Source organism: Papio anubis, chromosome X, assembly GCF_008728515.1.
Source record: "Papio anubis isolate 15944 chromosome X, Panubis1.0, whole genome shotgun sequence".
NCBI lineage: Eukaryota > Metazoa > Chordata > Mammalia > Primates > Cercopithecidae > Papio > Papio anubis.
In genome coordinates, this window is record NC_044996.1 from 45,351,683 (window position 1) to 45,370,777 (window position 19,095).

At 43.1% G+C, this 19,095-nt stretch overlaps 1 protein-coding gene across 2 annotated transcripts in view; it reads right to left on the bottom strand.

Moving 5' to 3' along the window:
• Positions 1–19,095, bottom strand: part of ATG4A (autophagy related 4A cysteine peptidase) — a 73,517-nt gene that overhangs the window by 14,233 nt on the left and 40,189 nt on the right. For both annotated transcript variants that reach the window (XM_003918125.3, XM_017954083.3), the window contains 8 exons: positions 14,434–14,544; positions 11,312–11,383; positions 9,124–9,222; positions 6,010–6,111; positions 5,758–5,830; positions 2,856–2,935; positions 2,040–2,227; positions 1,840–1,918 (listed from right to left, as the gene is read on the bottom strand). In XM_003918125.3, coding sequence (XP_003918174.2) covers positions 1,840–1,918; positions 2,040–2,227; positions 2,856–2,935; positions 5,758–5,830; positions 6,010–6,111; positions 9,124–9,222; positions 11,312–11,383; positions 14,434–14,544 — 804 coding nt within the window. The remainder of the gene's footprint in view (positions 1–1,839; positions 1,919–2,039; positions 2,228–2,855; positions 2,936–5,757; positions 5,831–6,009; positions 6,112–9,123; positions 9,223–11,311; positions 11,384–14,433; positions 14,545–19,095) is intronic.

The window sequence follows — 19,095 nt, forward strand, 5'->3', positions numbered from 1 at the left end:
GGAGGTGATTTAGTCATGAGGGTGGAGCCCCTATGAATGGATTAGTGCCTTCATAAAAGAGACTCCAGAAAGCTCCTTTGCTTCTTCTGCCATGTGAGGACACAGCAAGATAACAGCCATCTATTAACCAGGAAGTGGGCTCTCACCAGACACCGAATCTGCCAGTGCCTGGATCTTGGACCTCTAGAACAGTGAGACATTTGAGGTCCTTGGTACACAAGGTAACAGTGCCTCTAGAACAGTGAGACATAAATTTCTGTTGTTTATAAAGCCACCTCATCTATACTATTCTGTTATAGCCGCCTGAAGGGACTAAGTCAAGCATGAACAACTGGAAATCTATTTTTTGCAACATTTTCTTTGAACCCACGTGCTTAGGAACAGAGGGCATCTGATTTTGCAGAACTCCAAATACTAGGTTTTATACTTAGAAAAATAAAAGCCTTTACAGGCTCTACATTTTCCATTTAGCTGTAATTCTTAGGCTCAACCAATAGATAGCAGCATTAGAGAAAACAGAGGCAGCTGTGCAATCCCTGCGCCCCGCCCCCTGCCCCCCGCCCCCTGCCAACCTAAAGAGAGGAAGAAGGGGCTGGCAAAGGAAAGAGGTGTTGGGGTCAAGCAAGGTGCAGCCACCTTTCACTGACTGTCCTATATGCCTGGCTGAACGCTTTACTGTAAGGTGACAATAGGGTGAGTCAGGCATTAACCCTATTTTACATAAGAGGAACCTGAGACTGAATACTGGTATCTTTTTCCTGAAGTCACACAGTAGCAAATGGGGGATTGGCATGCAAAGCCAGGTGTGTCTGTTCCCATCCCACCTCACCTCCCTGAATGTCCAAGAGGAGATGTGTTGGGGAGGATGACTAAGGCCATCTCTGCCCTGTCCTTTGCACATGCCCTCATGCCATTCCCTTGTAACTCCTGTAGCTCTCCTTTCTTTGTCAACCAATCTGAGCTCATAACTTTCTTGAGGCCAAGTCTCAGACCATCCCACCCCTGCAAAAGGTGTCCTGTACCAAATTTTCCTGGCCACATCACTCTCTAACACATGCTCTTCAACACTAACCAGGTATTTAGGCCCTGGTATGCAAAGTATGGTCTGTGGACCAGCAGCATCGGCACCACCTAGTTAGAAATGCAGACTCTCAGGCCCCACCCAAGACCTACTGAACCTGCACTCCAATAGGCTCTCAAGGTGATTCACGTGCATGCTAAAGCTTCAGAAGCACTAGGCTAGCTTACCTTGTGTACCAAGGACCTCAAATGTCTCTGGTCATAGCTAGTGAGTCAAGAGACTGGGTTTCCAGAGGTGCCTTCCTATGCAGGCAATGTTGGGCTGCTTGCTCGGTCCACATTAAGAGGTTAGTGGTTTTAAGGCTTAGTCCCCATTCTCAGGAAAAGGATACTTCTGTCTTTGCCTCCTCTAATTCCCACCCTGTCACAGCTCTGAACAATGAGCCAGCAGGCCCTAATAAGAGAGATATTGGCAAAGTCAAGGGATTGAAATTCCACCACCCTGGGCCCCACAGGCAGGAGAGAGATGTGCTGGAGCAATGCTGTGACCTTGGGGCTATCCAGTGGGAAAGCAATGGAACCATCTTATCAAGAAGCAAGGAAGTAAAGGCATTGAAATTGGACCTGCTTTCTGTCAGGCACACAGAAACATAACTCTCCATTAGTTAGGCTGGAGACAGAAGGAGTTGACCAGAGGCCGTGGCATCCCTGGGCTAGATGGGAACCCACTAACTGGAATTGCCTGGTCTCCCATGCAAACCTTGTCCCCACGCCCTCCCACAGCCCACGATGACTTACTTGTGATTCCTCCTTTCTTACCTAAGAATCCTATGAAATAATACGCGTTATTTGGTTTTCCTCCTAATGCCCCTAAAGACTGTGGCATCTTAAAACACTCCTGGAGAGAAAGAGAATGCAAGATTCTCAACTCACTTGTGGACTGCTGCTCACGGATCTCTGTGCTGAGATGGCAGTGTGATGGGCAGGCAGCAATGGGCTCGGGGAAAGAAGTGACTTACTTTGAATGCATCAACATAGACAGGATTGATTTGGTTTATGCCCAGGCGAAGGGGCACAATGAGCAGCAGGGGCTTCCAGGCTGGGCAGTGGGCAGAGGTGCCCTTACTCTGGTTTGAAGCAGTCAAATAATCGAGAGGCCTGTCACCAGCTGTGTCAGCACTCAAGGGAAGGACACGGCACATTTTTTCTAGAAATGGAAGAACAGAAAATTGGATAAGTAAGGAGTCTTCAGCCCTAGAAGATACTCCAATATCAAAACTAAGGGGAACCTCACATGCCCCCCACCCTGCCTAGAGGGCCCTCTCCTCTGCCACCAGGGTTCAGCTGACTCCCCACCCGCACGAAGCCCAGGCCATTCCTCTAGGGCTCATGCTTTTCATTCCGGCCGCAGGGTACTTGTTTAGCTCCCAATAGGGATTCTGGGCTCATTGTAAGAATCTCATTTCTCAAGTCTGCCAGGGCTTTTGAGACAGGGACTGTATCTTTAGGTTGCTCTGACTCCTCAGTGCAGGAATCACAGGCCTGGACAAGGGTGAGCCTCCATGAAAGATCTGTTGGTGGTTGAATAAATTATATGCACTTTGTGTTTTCTGCAGGGAAGGAGTGTGGTACCTCACTGAGGAGCAGCAAGGCCCCTCTAATGGTGTTCTCCCTCTCAGAAAACTGAAAAGAAAGAATCAGAGCCCTGTGCTCCCCTAAGCTCCCCTGCCCTGGTGGGGAAGACCAGAGAGACTCTCTTGAGTCCCAGAATTCTGAATGGTGAGGAAGGAACTCATCACCCATCAGCTGGGAAGTTAAACAGACTGGTAACTCACTGATATCTTCAATGACCACTGTGTTATCCATTGAAACATAAACAGCCAAGGAATTCCATTCATCAAATAAAGCAAGTTTTCTGCAAAGCAATGTATAAGGAAGTCACAATTTGGGAAGATGGAAATATCAGCAGAAAACAGTACAATTTATGCCCAGTGTTCCTAAAGTCACCAACACTGAGCCACAGAAAAGCTGGTGTTCAGGTTAGCTCGGCTTCTTTGCCAGAGCTCTGGGACGCTCCACATCTAGAGACCTTGAGAATGTCCCTGAGTCACTGTATCTGAACCTCAAAAAGAAGTTTCTGCTTTACAAGCTGGAGAAGTCTACTTCACAAAATGATGGGACACCTACTGGGGAAAAAAGAAAAGTTACCCGTGCATCTGCTCTCAAAGTCCCAAGAGACTTTGTTTTCTTAAATAAAAGACATTCTGACTTACTGAATTTTCATTTTTCAAAAGGGAAACTGTAAAAAAAAATTTTTTTTAAAGGAAGCTGTCCATAAAAAATAGACATTTGTTTGGGATCACAGATAATATGGAGAATATGTTCCAGGTAAACCCAGAGAGAGAGAGAGACAGTGGGTAGGGGGGACAGAGAGAGAGAGCGTCGTCAGGATCGCGCGTTAAAAATCGATAAGTTTCCGCCTAAAAATCAATCCAGGATCGCGTCAATCAATCAAAGTTCGTCAATCAAGATCGCGCAAATCGTCAGGATCAATCAGGATTCAAATCAATCAGATCGTAAATCAATCAAAGATTTCATCATCAAATTTTGCGGCTAAATCAATCAGGATCTCAAACTCAATTGACTTGCCCAGGTGCGAGCTTTTACTGGTCAGCAGCTGAAGAGAGCCACCATGCTGAACTGCAGGACTTTATGGTATATTAGAAAGAAAACCCCTTTAAAAGAGAGATGATCTGAGGTCTATGTAAAGTACCCCACCTATTTCTCCCTTTCCTTCTTCTTCCCTTGCCAGTTAAATGAGGCCATGTTTAACCTGGCTATTTCTGGGATGTGTGGGTAAAGACCAGTCTCAATGGACCAAAGAAAACACAGTCTCTCTACCAGGTAGCTCCCAGGAAGTTAACTACCATTACCCTTGTATTTCATTCATTTTAATGTATTATCTTTCTCCAGAAGAATAACAATAATATAATAATAATATGCTGTTGTTAATGCTAATGATCATGATGAATTGGAACCCATTTACATTCTTTAAAAAATCTACACCAAGCATGGTGGTTCACGCCTGTAATCCCAGCACTTTGGGAGGTCGAAACGGGTGGATCACGAGGTCAGAAATTCAAGATCAGCCTGGTCAACATGGTGAAACCCCATCTCTACTAAAAATACAAAAATTCACTGGGCGTGGTAGTAGGCACCTATAATCCCAGCTACTCGGGAGGCTGAGGCAGGAGAATGCTTGACCCTGGGAGGTGGAGGTTGCAGTGAGCCGAGATTGTGCCACTGCACTCCAGCCTGGGCGACAGAGTGAGACTCTGTCTAAAAAAAATAAAAAAATAAAATCTAGGTTTCCACTTTGTTGTTGGTAACCTTAAAATTTAGAAGAAAGAAGCAAATTCTGAAGGATATTGTTTTAACACCAACCATTTCAAGCTGGGTTTTGGGCTCCGCACAGCCATTCTAATCTCTTATACTTTCCACACCACGTTCATACAGTGATTCCTGAAACACTGCCAGATTTTCACTCAGCAGAGTCAGCGATGCCCAAAAGGCACTCTGACTATGGCAAGAAAGCAGCCTCAGAGAGGTTACATTGTTAGGAAGGAGTAAAGTCAATACAGATTTTCCTTGGGTCCCCAAAAAATCCAGGCCACTCCCCTCACAGACACATTCCCAAAGCATTCTAGTTCACTGAAGACTGGTTAGTAATAGAAACAGGGTCCCATCTGTACTTTGCATGGAATAGGTCCCCCTATAGTGCCCAGGAGCTTAATGTTCTACACCAAAGGAGGCCAGAAGGTTTCAATCTTCTGATCCCTAAATCTGGCCCCAGATTCTGGCTGCCATTTTCATTTATTCATCGAGCATTTATTGCGTACTTACACGTGCCAGGCAGTTCTATGTGCTAGTGTTACAAAGTGAACAAGATAAATACAATCTCTGCCCTCATGGAGTTTCCATCAGTGATAGGTTGTTAGGAAGGAGAGTGACAACAGGTAAAGTGGTCTGCAGGTGTAAAAGTACTAACATCACTCACCCCATTTGCTTTCAAAAAGTTGGTCCTGACCTCTCCACCTTGCCTCTTGCTGTGGAAGGTGAATTCTGGTATTTAACAAGACAACTGGAATACCATGGTGGGACACCTTGAGTCTGCTATGAGATGACAAACTGATTCCAAGACTTCCCTGGGGTTTGTCTCCCCCAATAGCTGGTGAGTTCCTTGAGGCAAGGACTATGTCAAGTTTATTTCTGCACACCCAGAACTTAGCACAGTAAAGGTACAAAGAAAAAGCTGAATGAACAGGGTTTTTAAATATTATGTAGTGCATGTAGGAGCCCTGTGGGGGTCCACTTCTTGCTTAGGCTGGCTTAGCCTCTACCACTTAGTATGAAACTTTTGGCTTCAAAGGGACCCTCAGGCCAATGGCTCCCAGGCACATGAGCATCAATCTGCAGCATGAGACACTGAATGAGTCCTAGGATACAGCCACATATACTGCTACCAGTAAATATAACTCTGATATACCAAGACAGATATCCATGCTTACACATTTAAAAGAGCCATCTGAGCAAAATGGCACAGATATTTGATGGTTTAGTGGGAAGAGTAGCTTAGAGGGATTGCAAGAATACCTAGGTTGATGGGAGGTTTAGTTGTCTAGGGAGGGAAGCATAGGAGACAGCAGAATAAGGCAGGCGCCAGACTCTTTTACTTACTTTAACACCTGTGCAACTGTATTTGGTCCAAACCATTCTCCAATTGATTTCCCTTCTCCTACACCCATTTGTGCTGTTTTTATGTGGAAAAAATTAACATGTTAGCAAACAATCTTCCAGTAAGCCACAAACTCCTAATTTTTTGCATAAATAATTAAGCAGATGGACAACTTAATGGAGCCACATATAAGGCAAGGGAAGAGAAGGAACAGGAATAGGCACTGCCTTTAAACTATTGATTTATGACCTTACCCATTTGATGGATAGAGTAGCAACAATCTTTTCTATCTAAGAAGCACTGTAGGATGCGTTGGTATTCTTTGGGTTGTTCTTTTTGTTTCTCCCAGCTCCAGTCTTTTTAAGAAAAAAAAAATGTGTTAGAAACATTTTTATAACTGTTTATTACCTCTCTGCACTTTTATTGTAACTACAAAGTTAGAAGGAAAACAAAGGCACCACATCTAGAAGGCAGGAATGATCAAGTTAGAACCTTCCTAAGTATCTTTCATTTTGATAACAAAGACATCTGGAAAGTGATTGCTTTCAAAGACTCAGTGGGTATACAGTAAAAGCAAAACAAGAAGTTGACCAAGGAATTGACTTAGCCCAAGAGCTGGATCAATATTATATAAAAACAACGTCACAAAGGCCTTTCTGGCCAGTTACTCAGTGAACAGGAGGTCACCACAAAGCCCGGCAGTACATCGATATATAAGCCAGATGCCATAGCGTCTCATCTCCACATAGACGGCAATGGCTTTTGCTCTTATATTTTGGCAGCATTGACAAAAGGATCTCACGGGTAAGAAGTGCTATTTTGATACACAACAGTTCACAGGGGAATATACACAGCTCACAACTAAGGAAGCTTAAAAAAATTGCATGCTGTCGTTTTTACACCACCTTTTAAAAAGTCCATGCTGAGCTTTGGGAAAACAAATAACTGTGCTATCAGGTGTTCAAGGTTTCCCTAAGACCAAAGCCAAAATAACTACATCTGTAGGGATACCGTCTGTGCCTTCAGCACAGCCCCCTAAATCCTACAGAGGTCATTTGTAACTTACTGAGGACAACTGCAAAAACTCTCTGTAATCACTGCAATCCTCTCAGCTCTAGAAACACTGGCTAATGGGACAGATTTTTGAGGCTTAGTTTGCTTCCAAGACAAATTTCTCTCCTGAGGTTTTAGAGAGAGTTTGAAATAAAGACTGAACTACACTTGAAGCCAAAGGCCATTATCTCAAGACTCTTCAGTTATTTTTTGCTTCTAGTGTTGCTAAAACCAAAGTTTTTAACTTTGGATCCAGCACAGCCTTCAGAATTTGGAACCACATCCAACTTCTTTTCATTAGCTACCAAATTGTCCAAGTCTGAGGAAATCCTAATTAGCTGGCTGCTAAATGCCACTAAATATTTGCTGACGACAATGGTAAGTGAATACTCTACCTTAATTTTAAAATAGCTGAATAGGAAACAATCCAAAAGACATCTTTACAAAATTACTCTTTTAACTCATTTTAGCTACAAGATCTATTTCCAACTTCTTCCTGCTACTTGCTTTTGTATTAAAACAATTGAGACTGCTGACTGTGGAGGTTTTTTTTTTTCCAGTTTGCTCCCTACTTCCAGAACTCGCTTCCAAAATAATCATTTTGAAGTGTGTTATAAATGAAAAAAAAAATTAAATAGTGAGAATGGATCTATACCAAGAAGCATGTATAAACAAGGGAAATCACTGGACAAGGAGTTGGAATATCTTTATTTTATCCCCAAATCTTCGATTTCTTGCTGTTTTACCCTGGGTAAATCACATCACTTCCCTGAGCTTTGGTTTCCTCATTTGTAAAATGGAAATTATTATACTACCCAGGGCAAGCAGGATATCCCAAACCCTGAAGAGAAGGCAATAAGCCCTGAAACCTCCCTGGGCCCTTCTCCAATCCTCTCTGAAAGCTGTAGCAAAATCTGTGAGTTTGCACAGTGGGAAAAGGAAAATGATGCTTCTATACTTCTGAACCTCAATTAGCAACAGGCAATGAGTTCAGCAGCCCAATTTCATCCAAAGTGTCCTTTCACTGTCTCATCCCCAAGTCTAACTGGACCTTCACCTAAGTGCCTGAACTGGCATGCAGCCAACCCCATCCTTCAGATGCCCATAGGGAAGCATGTACATGTTTTAAGAAAGCAAGACTCAAGAGTTCCAACAACCAGCCGGGCACAGTGGCTCATGCCTATAATCCTAGCACTTTGGGAGGCCGAGGTGGGTGGATCATCTGAGGTCAGGAGTTCGAGATCAGCCTGGCCAACATGGCAAAACCCCATCTCTACTAAAAATACAAAAATCAGCCAGGCGTCCAGGTGTGGTGGTAGGCACCTATAATCCCAGCTACTCAGGAGGCTGAGGCGGAGAATCACTTGAACCCGGGGGTCACAGGTTGCAGTGAGCCAAGATCGCACCACTACACTCCAGCCTGGGAGACAAAGCGAAACTCTGACTCAAAAAAAAAAAAAAAAAAAGAGTTCCAACAACCATTATCAGAAGGCTCTTAATTGAATGTCCTCCCAAGGAAGCAATTCCTTCATCATCAGCTGGACATCCTTAGTGAACCAAAACCAAAATAGTACCAGCTCCCTCTATGTACTTCCTTTAGGTCACTTACATCCTTCACCAGGCAGATATCTTAAATGAGGTCAAGAAACAGACTTACCACCACACCCTTTTTCCTGCTGCCTTTGTTATCTTGCATTTCTAAGGACTTACTCAAACAATAGCAAAGATGGAAAGGATAAATGACACACCTCCCTCAATGTTCAGTTCTGTCCCAGGAAAATAACTCCCTGGCTTGGTGACTCACAAGGAAACACTAGCTGTTTCCTTCTTATGAGGGGCTTTGTTGACTTGTCAGCCCCACCACTTGAGCTTGCAGAGAGCACTTTAAGACCTACAAGTTTATTACTGAATGTTCCCAAGGCTCAGCATCAAGCTAAATCAATAGCAGCAAGTGACACTGCAGAGGTCTCTGAGAAAGTTTATAAAACGGCCGGGCGCGGTGGCTCAAGCCTGTAATCCCAGCACTTTGGGAGGCCGAGACGGGCGGATCACAAGGTCAGGCGATGGAGACCATCCTGGCTAACACGATGAAACCCCGTCTCTACTAAAAGATACAAAAAACTAGCCGGGCGTGGTGGCGGGCGCCTGTAGTCCCAGCTACTCCGGAGGCTGAGGCAGGAGAATGGCGTGAACCCGGGAGGCGGAGCTTGCAGTGAGCCGAGATCGGGCCACTGCAATCCAGCCTGGGCGACAGAGCGAGACTCCGTCTCAAAAAAAAAAAAAAAAAGAAAGTTTATAAAACAAATTTAACTCACCCCTTCCCAAGTGTCTACAGATAAGGGCTTGAGCCAGCATCATCTGTCCACAGCGTAGCATACATCCCCAACCAGCATCTGATGAAGGGCCCGTTCCCCCTGTTGGCAAAATGGAAGGGAATGAATATGGGTTCCTCAAATTGCCCTTTCCTGAAACATCAGCATATTTAGGACTCACACAAGACAGGCAAATATATATACTCTGAAAAGCGAGGTAACAGATATACCCACAGATCAAACAAGATTTGGGTATACAGTTGGAACTTGCAAACATAGTACTGAGTCAACCAAAACAAGTTCTACAGCCAAACATAAAACAAGCAAATGAACTAAATGTGTCCCTTATGTTTTCTGCTTGAAGACTTCTAGGTATACATGCAATTTTGGTAGGTGACTGCCATGTATGAATACCAACCCTTAGTCCATTCCATGTCATCATCTGCCAGACCCAAACCTTGCCTTGCATAGCTCACTTGCATGGCCCTGAAATTCTCAGGGAAGCCAGTCTTACTTAGGTAAAGAACAAATACTACCAAAGGCAATCATCAAAATGGTCAAAGAGATTTGGAAGGCTCATGACTATTCTGAATATATATTATGAAGATCTGAACAGCAAGAAGGACATTGTAAAATAGGGGAAAGATCCCTAGATGAGGCATCGGAAGACCAGTCTCTAGTTATCTAATCTAAATCTCATCTATAGGCTGAGCATAATAATACATACTCTGCCTACTATCAGTGGGTATTGTAAGAACTGAGAGAATATCTGTAAAAGTGTTCTAGAACCCACAGAGGATGACACAAATACTTGATGTTTTGAGTATGATCATAATTTAAACCCATATTAATGAATTAGAAATGTATCTTTAAAAGGTATAAAATTAGTTAATAAATGAAATAAGACAACAGGTTCTATTTTAAGAACACCTTATGCAAAGAAAATCCCACATATGAGGCCAGGGTGAGCTCAATATTCTTTTCCAAGGGGCCAATGAAATCAGATAACTTGAATGGCAGACAGGTATGTTGTTTTCATTGTTTTCTTTTCCCAGTGTGGAAATGGAAAAATATGCTATAAGCACGATCTCAGAAGACTAACTTCAAAGGGGGTCATCAATCTTGTAAGACAAGTGGGTCAAGGTGGTCACCCCTTTCTTTTAGTTGTGGGGACTGAAGGAAAGTTACAACAACAAGATGGGAAGGAGGGAGTCAATTTATGACCTGGAAGGGGTGCCTTTTGATTGTTGCTAATGCGGGGATTATTGGCCAGATTAGTAGGGAAAAGATGCAATGAGGCCCACATAAAGAAGAGATCATCTATTGCCAAAATATTGGCAGAGTAAAATTAGAAATATTTTCCAGCCTTGCAAAGAGCTCCACAGCCAGAGAAAGTTAACAGTTCAGAACCACTGGTTACTAAACATTGTTCTTTTGTTTGTTACTGACTGGTGTATTTCTGGGGAGAGAAAAAAAAAAAAAGGAAAAGTCTGTGTGACCTTCATTTTTGGCACTGAACAGAAAGATTGATTTCATTCTAGTGTCCTCTTAGAAGAGTAAATTTCACTATTTGTAGGCCCTTTTCCTACAGGGCCATGATACTAGGAAGTAGCCACCCTACTTACAAATGTGTTGTATATCCTTTATGAAAACAGCACATTCACTTTACCTATTGAATTGTCCTTTTTTCTAGTTGACAGCTGGTAACAGCCTAGAATTAGTTCCAAGGAAACTACTGTAATTTGTCTCTCAATGGCAAGGTGCTTTCATGTCATAAGGGGGAAAAAACCCAAATAAATTATTTTCTTTCTTTCAAGACACAATTTTCATTAATAATCAAGTAGTTCCACAATGCAGTGGATTGTAATTTAATATATATTATACAAATTAAAGGCTTACGTGATTTTTCCCCTTAATCTCAAAAGTATAACAAGTAATATCATCTGGTGCCTGAACACTTGGAGGTGGGGTCAAAAGTATACAGTCATGACCCCTCAATGCCATAGAGCCATATGTGAAAGGATACTTTAGCAATGAAACTTCTGGATGAAGTGTAAGATTTACCTAGTCCCCTAAATCAAATTCTTTGCTATAGTGAGCAATTAATTCTGAGGTTTCTATGAAGTCACTGATAACCTCAGGCAAGCTATCCACAAGGAACAAAGCACAGTAAAACAAATGATATACCTACCAATTGGTGAAAATTTCCTTCTGTATGTAAACCATAGACGAGCACTTATATCAGACAACAGCTTAGATTTTTCTGTAATTAAATGTAAAATTAAAATTAAATCACCATATCTAAAAATACCCACCTTTACTTCTGAGCCAGCTGCCAACTTAATTCCAAATAACCAGTCAATTCCATTATTATGGGGCTAGGTAAATTCACAGGAAACCCATTCTCATTTTAACCAAATAATTTCAGTATTTCTCCCAACCTATGGTTTGACCAGAGCTACTTGACTGGTGTAATGACATTGGGTAGCTCCTGTCATCTTTTCACTGAATTCCACAGTCCTGACAGTTACAAACACTGGGATCATTGCCAAAAGACAAGGAATAAGAAAATTAAGGATCCTAGAGAACCCACTAACAAGACTATCAGCCCCAGCCTGAATGATGGTTGGCTGGATCTTGTATCAGCACCCATCATCCCTTATCTAAAACTAGAGGTTTGGCTGGGCCCAGCAACTCACACCTCTAATCCCAGTGCTTTGGGAGGCTGAGACAGGGAGATTGCTTGAGGCCAGGAATTCAAGACCAGCCTGGACAACATAGTGAGACCCCATCTCTAAAAAAAAAATGAGGTATGAGGATCACTTGAATCCAGGAGTTCGAGGCTGCAGTGAGCTATGATCACCACTGTACTCTAGCCTGAGTAACAGAGAGACCTTGTCTTAAGCAAAACAAAATAAAACAAAACAAAAACTATTGGTTGGCTTGTTTGTGTGTGTGCATGTGTGTCTGTGCATGCACACATGCATCTTTAAATAAAAAGGAAATGCCCTACTAAGCAAATTAGGTGTATAATAAATGTATCTATAGCACCTAGTGCAACCGGCACTTATAATCTAAATGCATATATAATATCACAAATGTTTTTGTGTCTTTTTTCAAAGCATGCTTTCTCGTATTTTATGACATAAATTTACTTTGATGGGCCACAATATGGCTTCCACATTTTTATCTGTACTTAGATGTGACTATCTTTCTTAGTCACCTCTCTCCCTCTTCTCAACAACATGTCTGTATTATATTCTGTATAGAATTTATAGTCACTGCACTTAAAAAGAACAAAGGGAAATCTACTTTGGGCCAATAGTTTCTATTTTCTGTCTTCCTTTTCTTTGGAGCAAGTCGGAAAGTTGAGCTATCTATATTTTCCGTCCCTTCCATGCCCCAGTGCCTAGCACATTCAGGGAAGATGTACAATGGTTAATAGTAAGACACCTGAAGTCATACTTTGATTGGGTTTGAACCCTGACTCTGCTACTTACCAGCCGTGTAAGCTGGTTGACTTAACCTCTCCGGGCTTCAGTTTCCTCATCCATAAATGGGGAGAATTATAGTACCTACTTCATTGAGTTGTGAGTATTCAAAAGATAATACACGTAAAGTGCTTACATGGTGAATAGTACGCAGTGAACCTATGATAAATGTTAGCTGTTATATACCCGTCCTCTTAAATGTCCACACCCTCACTCCTGCCTCTGACAGTCTTTATGCCTTCCTGTGTGGCTTTATGCTGGGGAAGTTGTATGGACATTTTAACAATGATTTCACTTTGAAAGGCACTTCCCAATTTAACATTTGAATATGAGTGGATTTGGCAACCTGGGGATTCCTGTTGTCATGGAATGCAGAATTAGAAGATTCCCTCCAATCCCCTCATTTTAAGTACCACTGAAGGAAGTTAAGATCCAGAAAGAGAAAGTGACTTACCTGAGTTAGAAGAGTCTAAATAAAAAAGGTCTCCTAATCACTAGCTCCAGGCTTTCCACTGTTCACAATTCTCCAATCAAAATAATGAAGCCAGGCTCATGAGGAGCTGACAATGCCTAACTTCCTCTCCTGCCTTTTCATCAGCCTCTTCCTGTTCCTTCCTCCAAGCTAAGTGAGGGCCTGTGAAGAGGATGTCTCCTCAGAAAGATACAAATCTCAGAGCTGCCTCTTTCCAAGCTCTGGCTTTATCTGGGTGCTGGGTTGTTAGCAGTTTCAGGTTAAAAGGTCTTTCTTTACCAATCTATAAGAATGTAATGGTAAGGAAGAAAAATTAAAGCCTCCTTTCCATCTAGCTGTAGTGGCTAAAAGTTCTATACAAAATCAGAATAAACTGAGACAGTGCTACGATCAGCAAAAGATCTAAAACATAAGAAAAACTTACTAGGTCTGATATTGTTTCTGAGATCCATGGGTTATCTAGAAGTCCCTGAGTGTTTTTATCTAGCCAGAGAAGTATGTGAGAGTAATAAATATGTAGCCCAATCACGAAAGGCTAGAGACTGGTTAGTGATACCAGGAGTGGGTCCGTGTTTTTTGAAACCCAAGGCTTCTAGAATTTGGGGATTCTCCTTTAAGGAACAGAATAAAAATATATTACCTGTGCAAATTGTGCAAAAACCTATAACCATGTAAACTCACTACTAGGGCCTTTCGGGGCCTTGGAAGGGGCCTGTCCAAGCAAAAGTTCTGAGACTTAAGCTCCGTTGACTACAAGGTAAATCCACCTCAGAGTAGCATTAACATTAAGCAAGAAAATGCTCTGCCAACTGTTAGGCAGGAATCTAGACTCAACATGGCGGCATTACCCGGTGTAGCAGGCCTTTTGTTAAAGACTCCCTTCACCCTTGTACATACCCGCAGACTTACATGCGTCAGAGTTCTGGCTGGGCAACCACACTCCCCCATGACCTGCAGCTCACCTGCATTCCACAAGTTCGTAAACAGCAGTTTCGGTTGACAGTTTCCAAAGACCCCTTCCTCATGACCCTTACTCAACTCCTGCCCTAGTAGTTTCAATACCCCCCAGGCCCTGTTTGCACAACCAGCTTCCCTACCTCTCAGGCTATAAAAAGCCCCTACCCTCCTCCCTCAGCACGACTTCCTCGGCCCACACCTTTGGACCGAGGAACCTTGCCCACGAGTCCTAATAAAGGCTATTCTCACTGCCATTTGCCTTGTGTCTTCGTTCCCGGTTCAGCTCCAGCCACAGTTTACCTTTACACCAACCCAAGAAGAAAAAGTACAAACCCTGAACCACAGGTGCCTACCTCATCTGGGTTCTTACAGACAAATGCTACCAAATCTTACCTGTTTTAAGGAGATGCTGCTTCCCTAAGATCCATACCAGCTCATCTGTATCTGGATATTCTTCTAGGTAGTCAGTGAAAATAGTAATCTGGTTTTCATACTTGGATAAAACTGAAAGAAAATGAAAGAAACTTAAGTAAAATTTAATAGAAGGGGCTTACCTCTGTGGCTGACTGATTATTACCTTTGCTCTGAAGGTGAAAGGTCAGCAGCTTGAATCTAATGAGAGCAATTCCTTTTCCTTGAGGAACAAAGACACTCACAAGACCTCTAAATCCTTTAGCTGAAGGATTTCCTCTTGACCATCTCTTTTGACCTTCCCTTTCTCAAAGTTCCATTTAACACCATCTCTAAAAAATCATTTGGCCACAGTTACTTCAAAACATTTTATACCATAGGGCCTTCTTTGTAAATAGCCCATTATCGAGCTTCCCCTACTCTGAGTGTATTGGGGTGATACAATACATGCACACCTAACTCCTGCCCATGTCACAGGGAATATCATGAGGTTTGTATTGCGAGGTTTCCAGTGGCCAGTGGCTTGGAAGGTGCTGTGACAAGCCTGAATGTTTGTACAACTGTGTATATAGTAATATTTTAGCTGGAAGATCAGATGTTTTCATAGTATTTTTATTTGCCATTTTATTCACATATGGCTTCTGCAAAGAAGGATCTTGAAGTTAATGGTAAATATAATTTGTTCTTGGTATTCACAGATGACTATTAAGATATAATAAGAAATATATATTTAGTTTCTATCCCTGTTTTCTGGCACAGTGCTCCTAAAACCTTTGTTATGGTGAGTGATAGGGATACTATGTGCATCTTTTGTTCTGAAATTTGGCCTCTCTGCCTGGTTCCTGACATAGAGCTCCTAGTGAATTTCCTGGGTGATAAGAGCATCTTCTGTTCTAATGAAGTATCTCTTGGTGGGCTTCTGGATGGAGGCTGGTTACCAGAAAGACTAAGCCATGATTAGAAGCTTGGAACTTTCAGTCCCAACCCCCATCCTTTGGGAAGGGTGGAGACTGAGTCAAAAATTGACTTCATAAAAATCCCTGGACTGTGGGATTTGGTGAACTTCTGGGTTGCTGAATATGTGGAAGTGTCTGGGGGGTGGTATGCCTAAAGAGGGCATGGTTGCTCTGTGTTCCTTTCCATATGCCCTGCCCTATGCATCTCCTCCATCTGGCTGTCCATCTATACCCTTTGTGATATTCTTTATAATAAATGGGTAAACATAATAAAATGTTTCCCTGAGTTCAGTGAGTCATCCTAGATTATGGAACACGAGGAGGGGGTCATGGGAACCCCAATTTATAGCTGGTCAGTCAGAAGCACATATAGCTGGGACTTATGACTGGCATCTGAAGTGGGGCAGTCTTGTGGAACTGAGCTGTCAGCCTATGGAATCTTACTCTAACTCCAGACAGATAGTGTCAGAATTGAATTAAATTATAGGGTACACTATTGGTATCTTGTGGAGAATTGCATGGTATGTGGTATCACAAGAATTGAGTGGTGAGTGTCAGAGTAGAAAACAGTTTGATTTTCCTATCTCACACAACTATGGTTATCTCTGAAGATAAAGTATCTCCCAAAATATAACTAAACCTCACTAGTTCACAAGCCATACTTTTCGAACTTATGACCATGCAATATGGGAGGAGTTAAAATTCAAATTCACTTTTGTACCAAAAGAGATGGGGTTTCACTGTATTAGCCAGGGTGGTCTTGAACTGCTGGCCTCAAGCAATCCTCCCACCTCAGACTTTCAAAGTGTTGGAATTACAGGCTTGAGCCACCACACCTGGCCTCTCTCAGAATATTAGTTACAAAGAACTTTTGAGATAGTACCCCTTCATAAGTCAATCTTGAGTCTTTTAGCAGACCTTTTCCTCAAATTCACTTTTGTTCTGAAATTTGGCCTTTCTCCCTGGTTCCTGACATAGAGCTCCTAATGAATTTCCTGGGTGATAAGAGCATCTTCTGTTCTAATGAAGTATCTCTTGGTGGGCTTCTGGATGGAGGCTGGTTACCAGAAGGACTAAGCCATGATTAGAAGCTTGGAACTTTCAGTGTCAACCCCCATCTCCTTAAAAAAATAAATAATAATAATTTTTTGAGAGATATTATATTGTAAATAGTAAACATATTTCCAAGCCAGCCCACAAAACCTATTTTAATCTGTAACTAGAAAATTTAAATTGATAGTTTATTTCATAGTTTATGGTGCTATATCTATGAGAAAATATATTTCAAGTTCAAAGCTAAGATACTCAACACACACCTCTTAACTCATGGGGGCTCATCAGCCCCTATGAGGAGGGGAGCACAGAGAAAGTAGGGGACCATTTGTACAACTACAGGTAGCTGCAAAGATTCTCTAAAAGAAATCCCTTGAAAGGATAAATTGTTTTATTTTATTTTGTTTTTGTTTTCTAACCAAGGGCATGTTGTTTTCGTAGAAATAAATGCTCCTAAATATAAATGAGTCTGTTCTGATAAAAAAAAAAATGAGTCTATTTTGATCATATAAATATTTTGTTGGAAGTTGAAATTATAATTTGTACAAGTACTTTTAGAAACACAGCTGAGATCGAGACCAGCCTGGCCAACATGGTGAAACCCCGTCTCTACTAAAAATTCAGAAATTAACTGGGCATGGTGGTGCGTGCCTGTAGTCCCAGCTACTCGGGAGGCTAAAGCAGGAGAATTGCTTGAACCCGGGAGGCCGAGGTTGCAGTGAACCAAGATTGCGTCATTGCACTCCAGCCTGGTGACACAGCAAGATTCCGTCTCAAAAAAACCAACCAACCAAACAAAAAACTGTTAACCAGGGATATTACCTTTCTTAAAATATCTTACGGAATTCCAATCATTCAGGGATTTAAGTAGCCTTTCTCCTCAATATATTTTAATTACTAAGATGATAGTCTCTGCAGTGTTTCAAATTTAAAGAAGTTAGAAACAGCCATTTTGTTCCCCAGTGAAAATTCATCACTACCAAATCTGACAGGGAGCCTGTGCCATCTTAGCCTCTCTGCTGCTGGCCTCAGCCCCTGGCCCATGCCCAGGAAATACCAGGCTAAAAATGATTATCCAGGTCAGGCCATCCCCAGGAGGTGGTGGACTGAGGCAGGGCAAATCACACTGTGTACCACCCCACCCTACCCTCTAAGCCTCACAGGCAGAAGAAATCCATTTTAAATGAACATCTAGTGTAGCCTAAAAAGAAAAAATCAGAAAATAAGTAACTTGAGTAGACTGTAGGAAAAGGGTAACCTCTCTGGCATTGCCTTCGTAGGGGTGAGGATGGGTGGCATTGGATGAATGTACAGCATGTATGCATATAAGCCTTGGGTCTTTTTATAGTACTGGCCAAAGAAATACCATTTCTCTATCGCCAACCCTGTCTCAGTGAGTCACTGGCCAGTTATCTGGTCAAATTAGTAAAGCCCTTTGAAGCCTGTGACAACTGCCCTGCTTCATTTGGGATGGCTCTGATCAAAATGGTAGCCAAAGAATTTGACTCTTGCACTTCACCCCCTCTCAGGCCTAGCTAGGCCAGCAAGAAGTTCATTATAGTCTCTATTCTTCTTGACTCTTCTCTTAAAAGATAGACACCCTGATTGCAGTATGTGAGTCCATGGCCATCCCTGAATCAAGGCTACATGTATGGAACAAATAAAAGAACAGAAAATGAAATTAACAGAAACAAGAAGCAGTGACATGGGAAGATTATGTACATGGGGGTCTAGGGAGGAAAGAGGAACAGGTCTTACATAGGGAGAACTCAGATGAAAAAGCAATCTGGGAAGTGGATGAGGTGCAGAAGTAAAATATCATTTCCAGTACAATTGCTTCTGATTAACAGCAATATGTTTTATTTCAAATTTTTCACAAACTACCTTTGTCTTGCCTTTAAAAGTAAACAAACCATATATCAGGCTGATATGAGTTCCCTGCCTTCCCAGTCTGTTTAAAGAGATAGGGACTATGAGAGGTGACGGCATGCTGGCGGCCCTCGCTTGCTCTTGGCATCTCCTCGGCCTCGGCGTCCACTCTGGCCACGCTTGAGGAGCCCTTTGGCCCACTGCTGCACTGTGGGAGCCCCTCTCTGGGCTGGCCGAGGCTGGAGCCAGCTCCCTCTGCTTGGGAGGAGGTGTGGGGGAGAGGCACGGGTGGGAACCGAGGCCATGCAAGGCACTTGTGGGCCAGCGCAAGTTCCGGGTGGGCATGGGCTCGGTGGGCCTCACACTTGGAGTGGCCAGTCAGTGCTGCCGGCCCGGGCAGTGAGTGGCTTGGCGCCCTGGCTGGCAGCTGCTGGGGGGGTGTGCCGGGTCCCCTGGCAGCACAGGCCTGCCGGCTGTGCTCGAATTCTTGCTGAGCCTTAGCTGCCTCCCCGCGGGGCAGGGCTCAGGACCTGCAGCCAGCCATGCCTGAGCCTCCCCACCACTGTGGGCTCCTATGCGGCCTAAGCCTCCCTGACGAGTGATGCCCCCTTCTCTGCAGGGACCAGTCCCATTGACTGCCCAGAGGGGCTGAGAAGTGCGGGTACATGGCGTGGGACTGGCGAGCAGCTCCGCCTGCGGCCCTGGTGTGGAGTCCACTAGGTGAAGCCAGCTGGGCTCCTGGGTCTGGTGGGGACTTGGAGAGCCT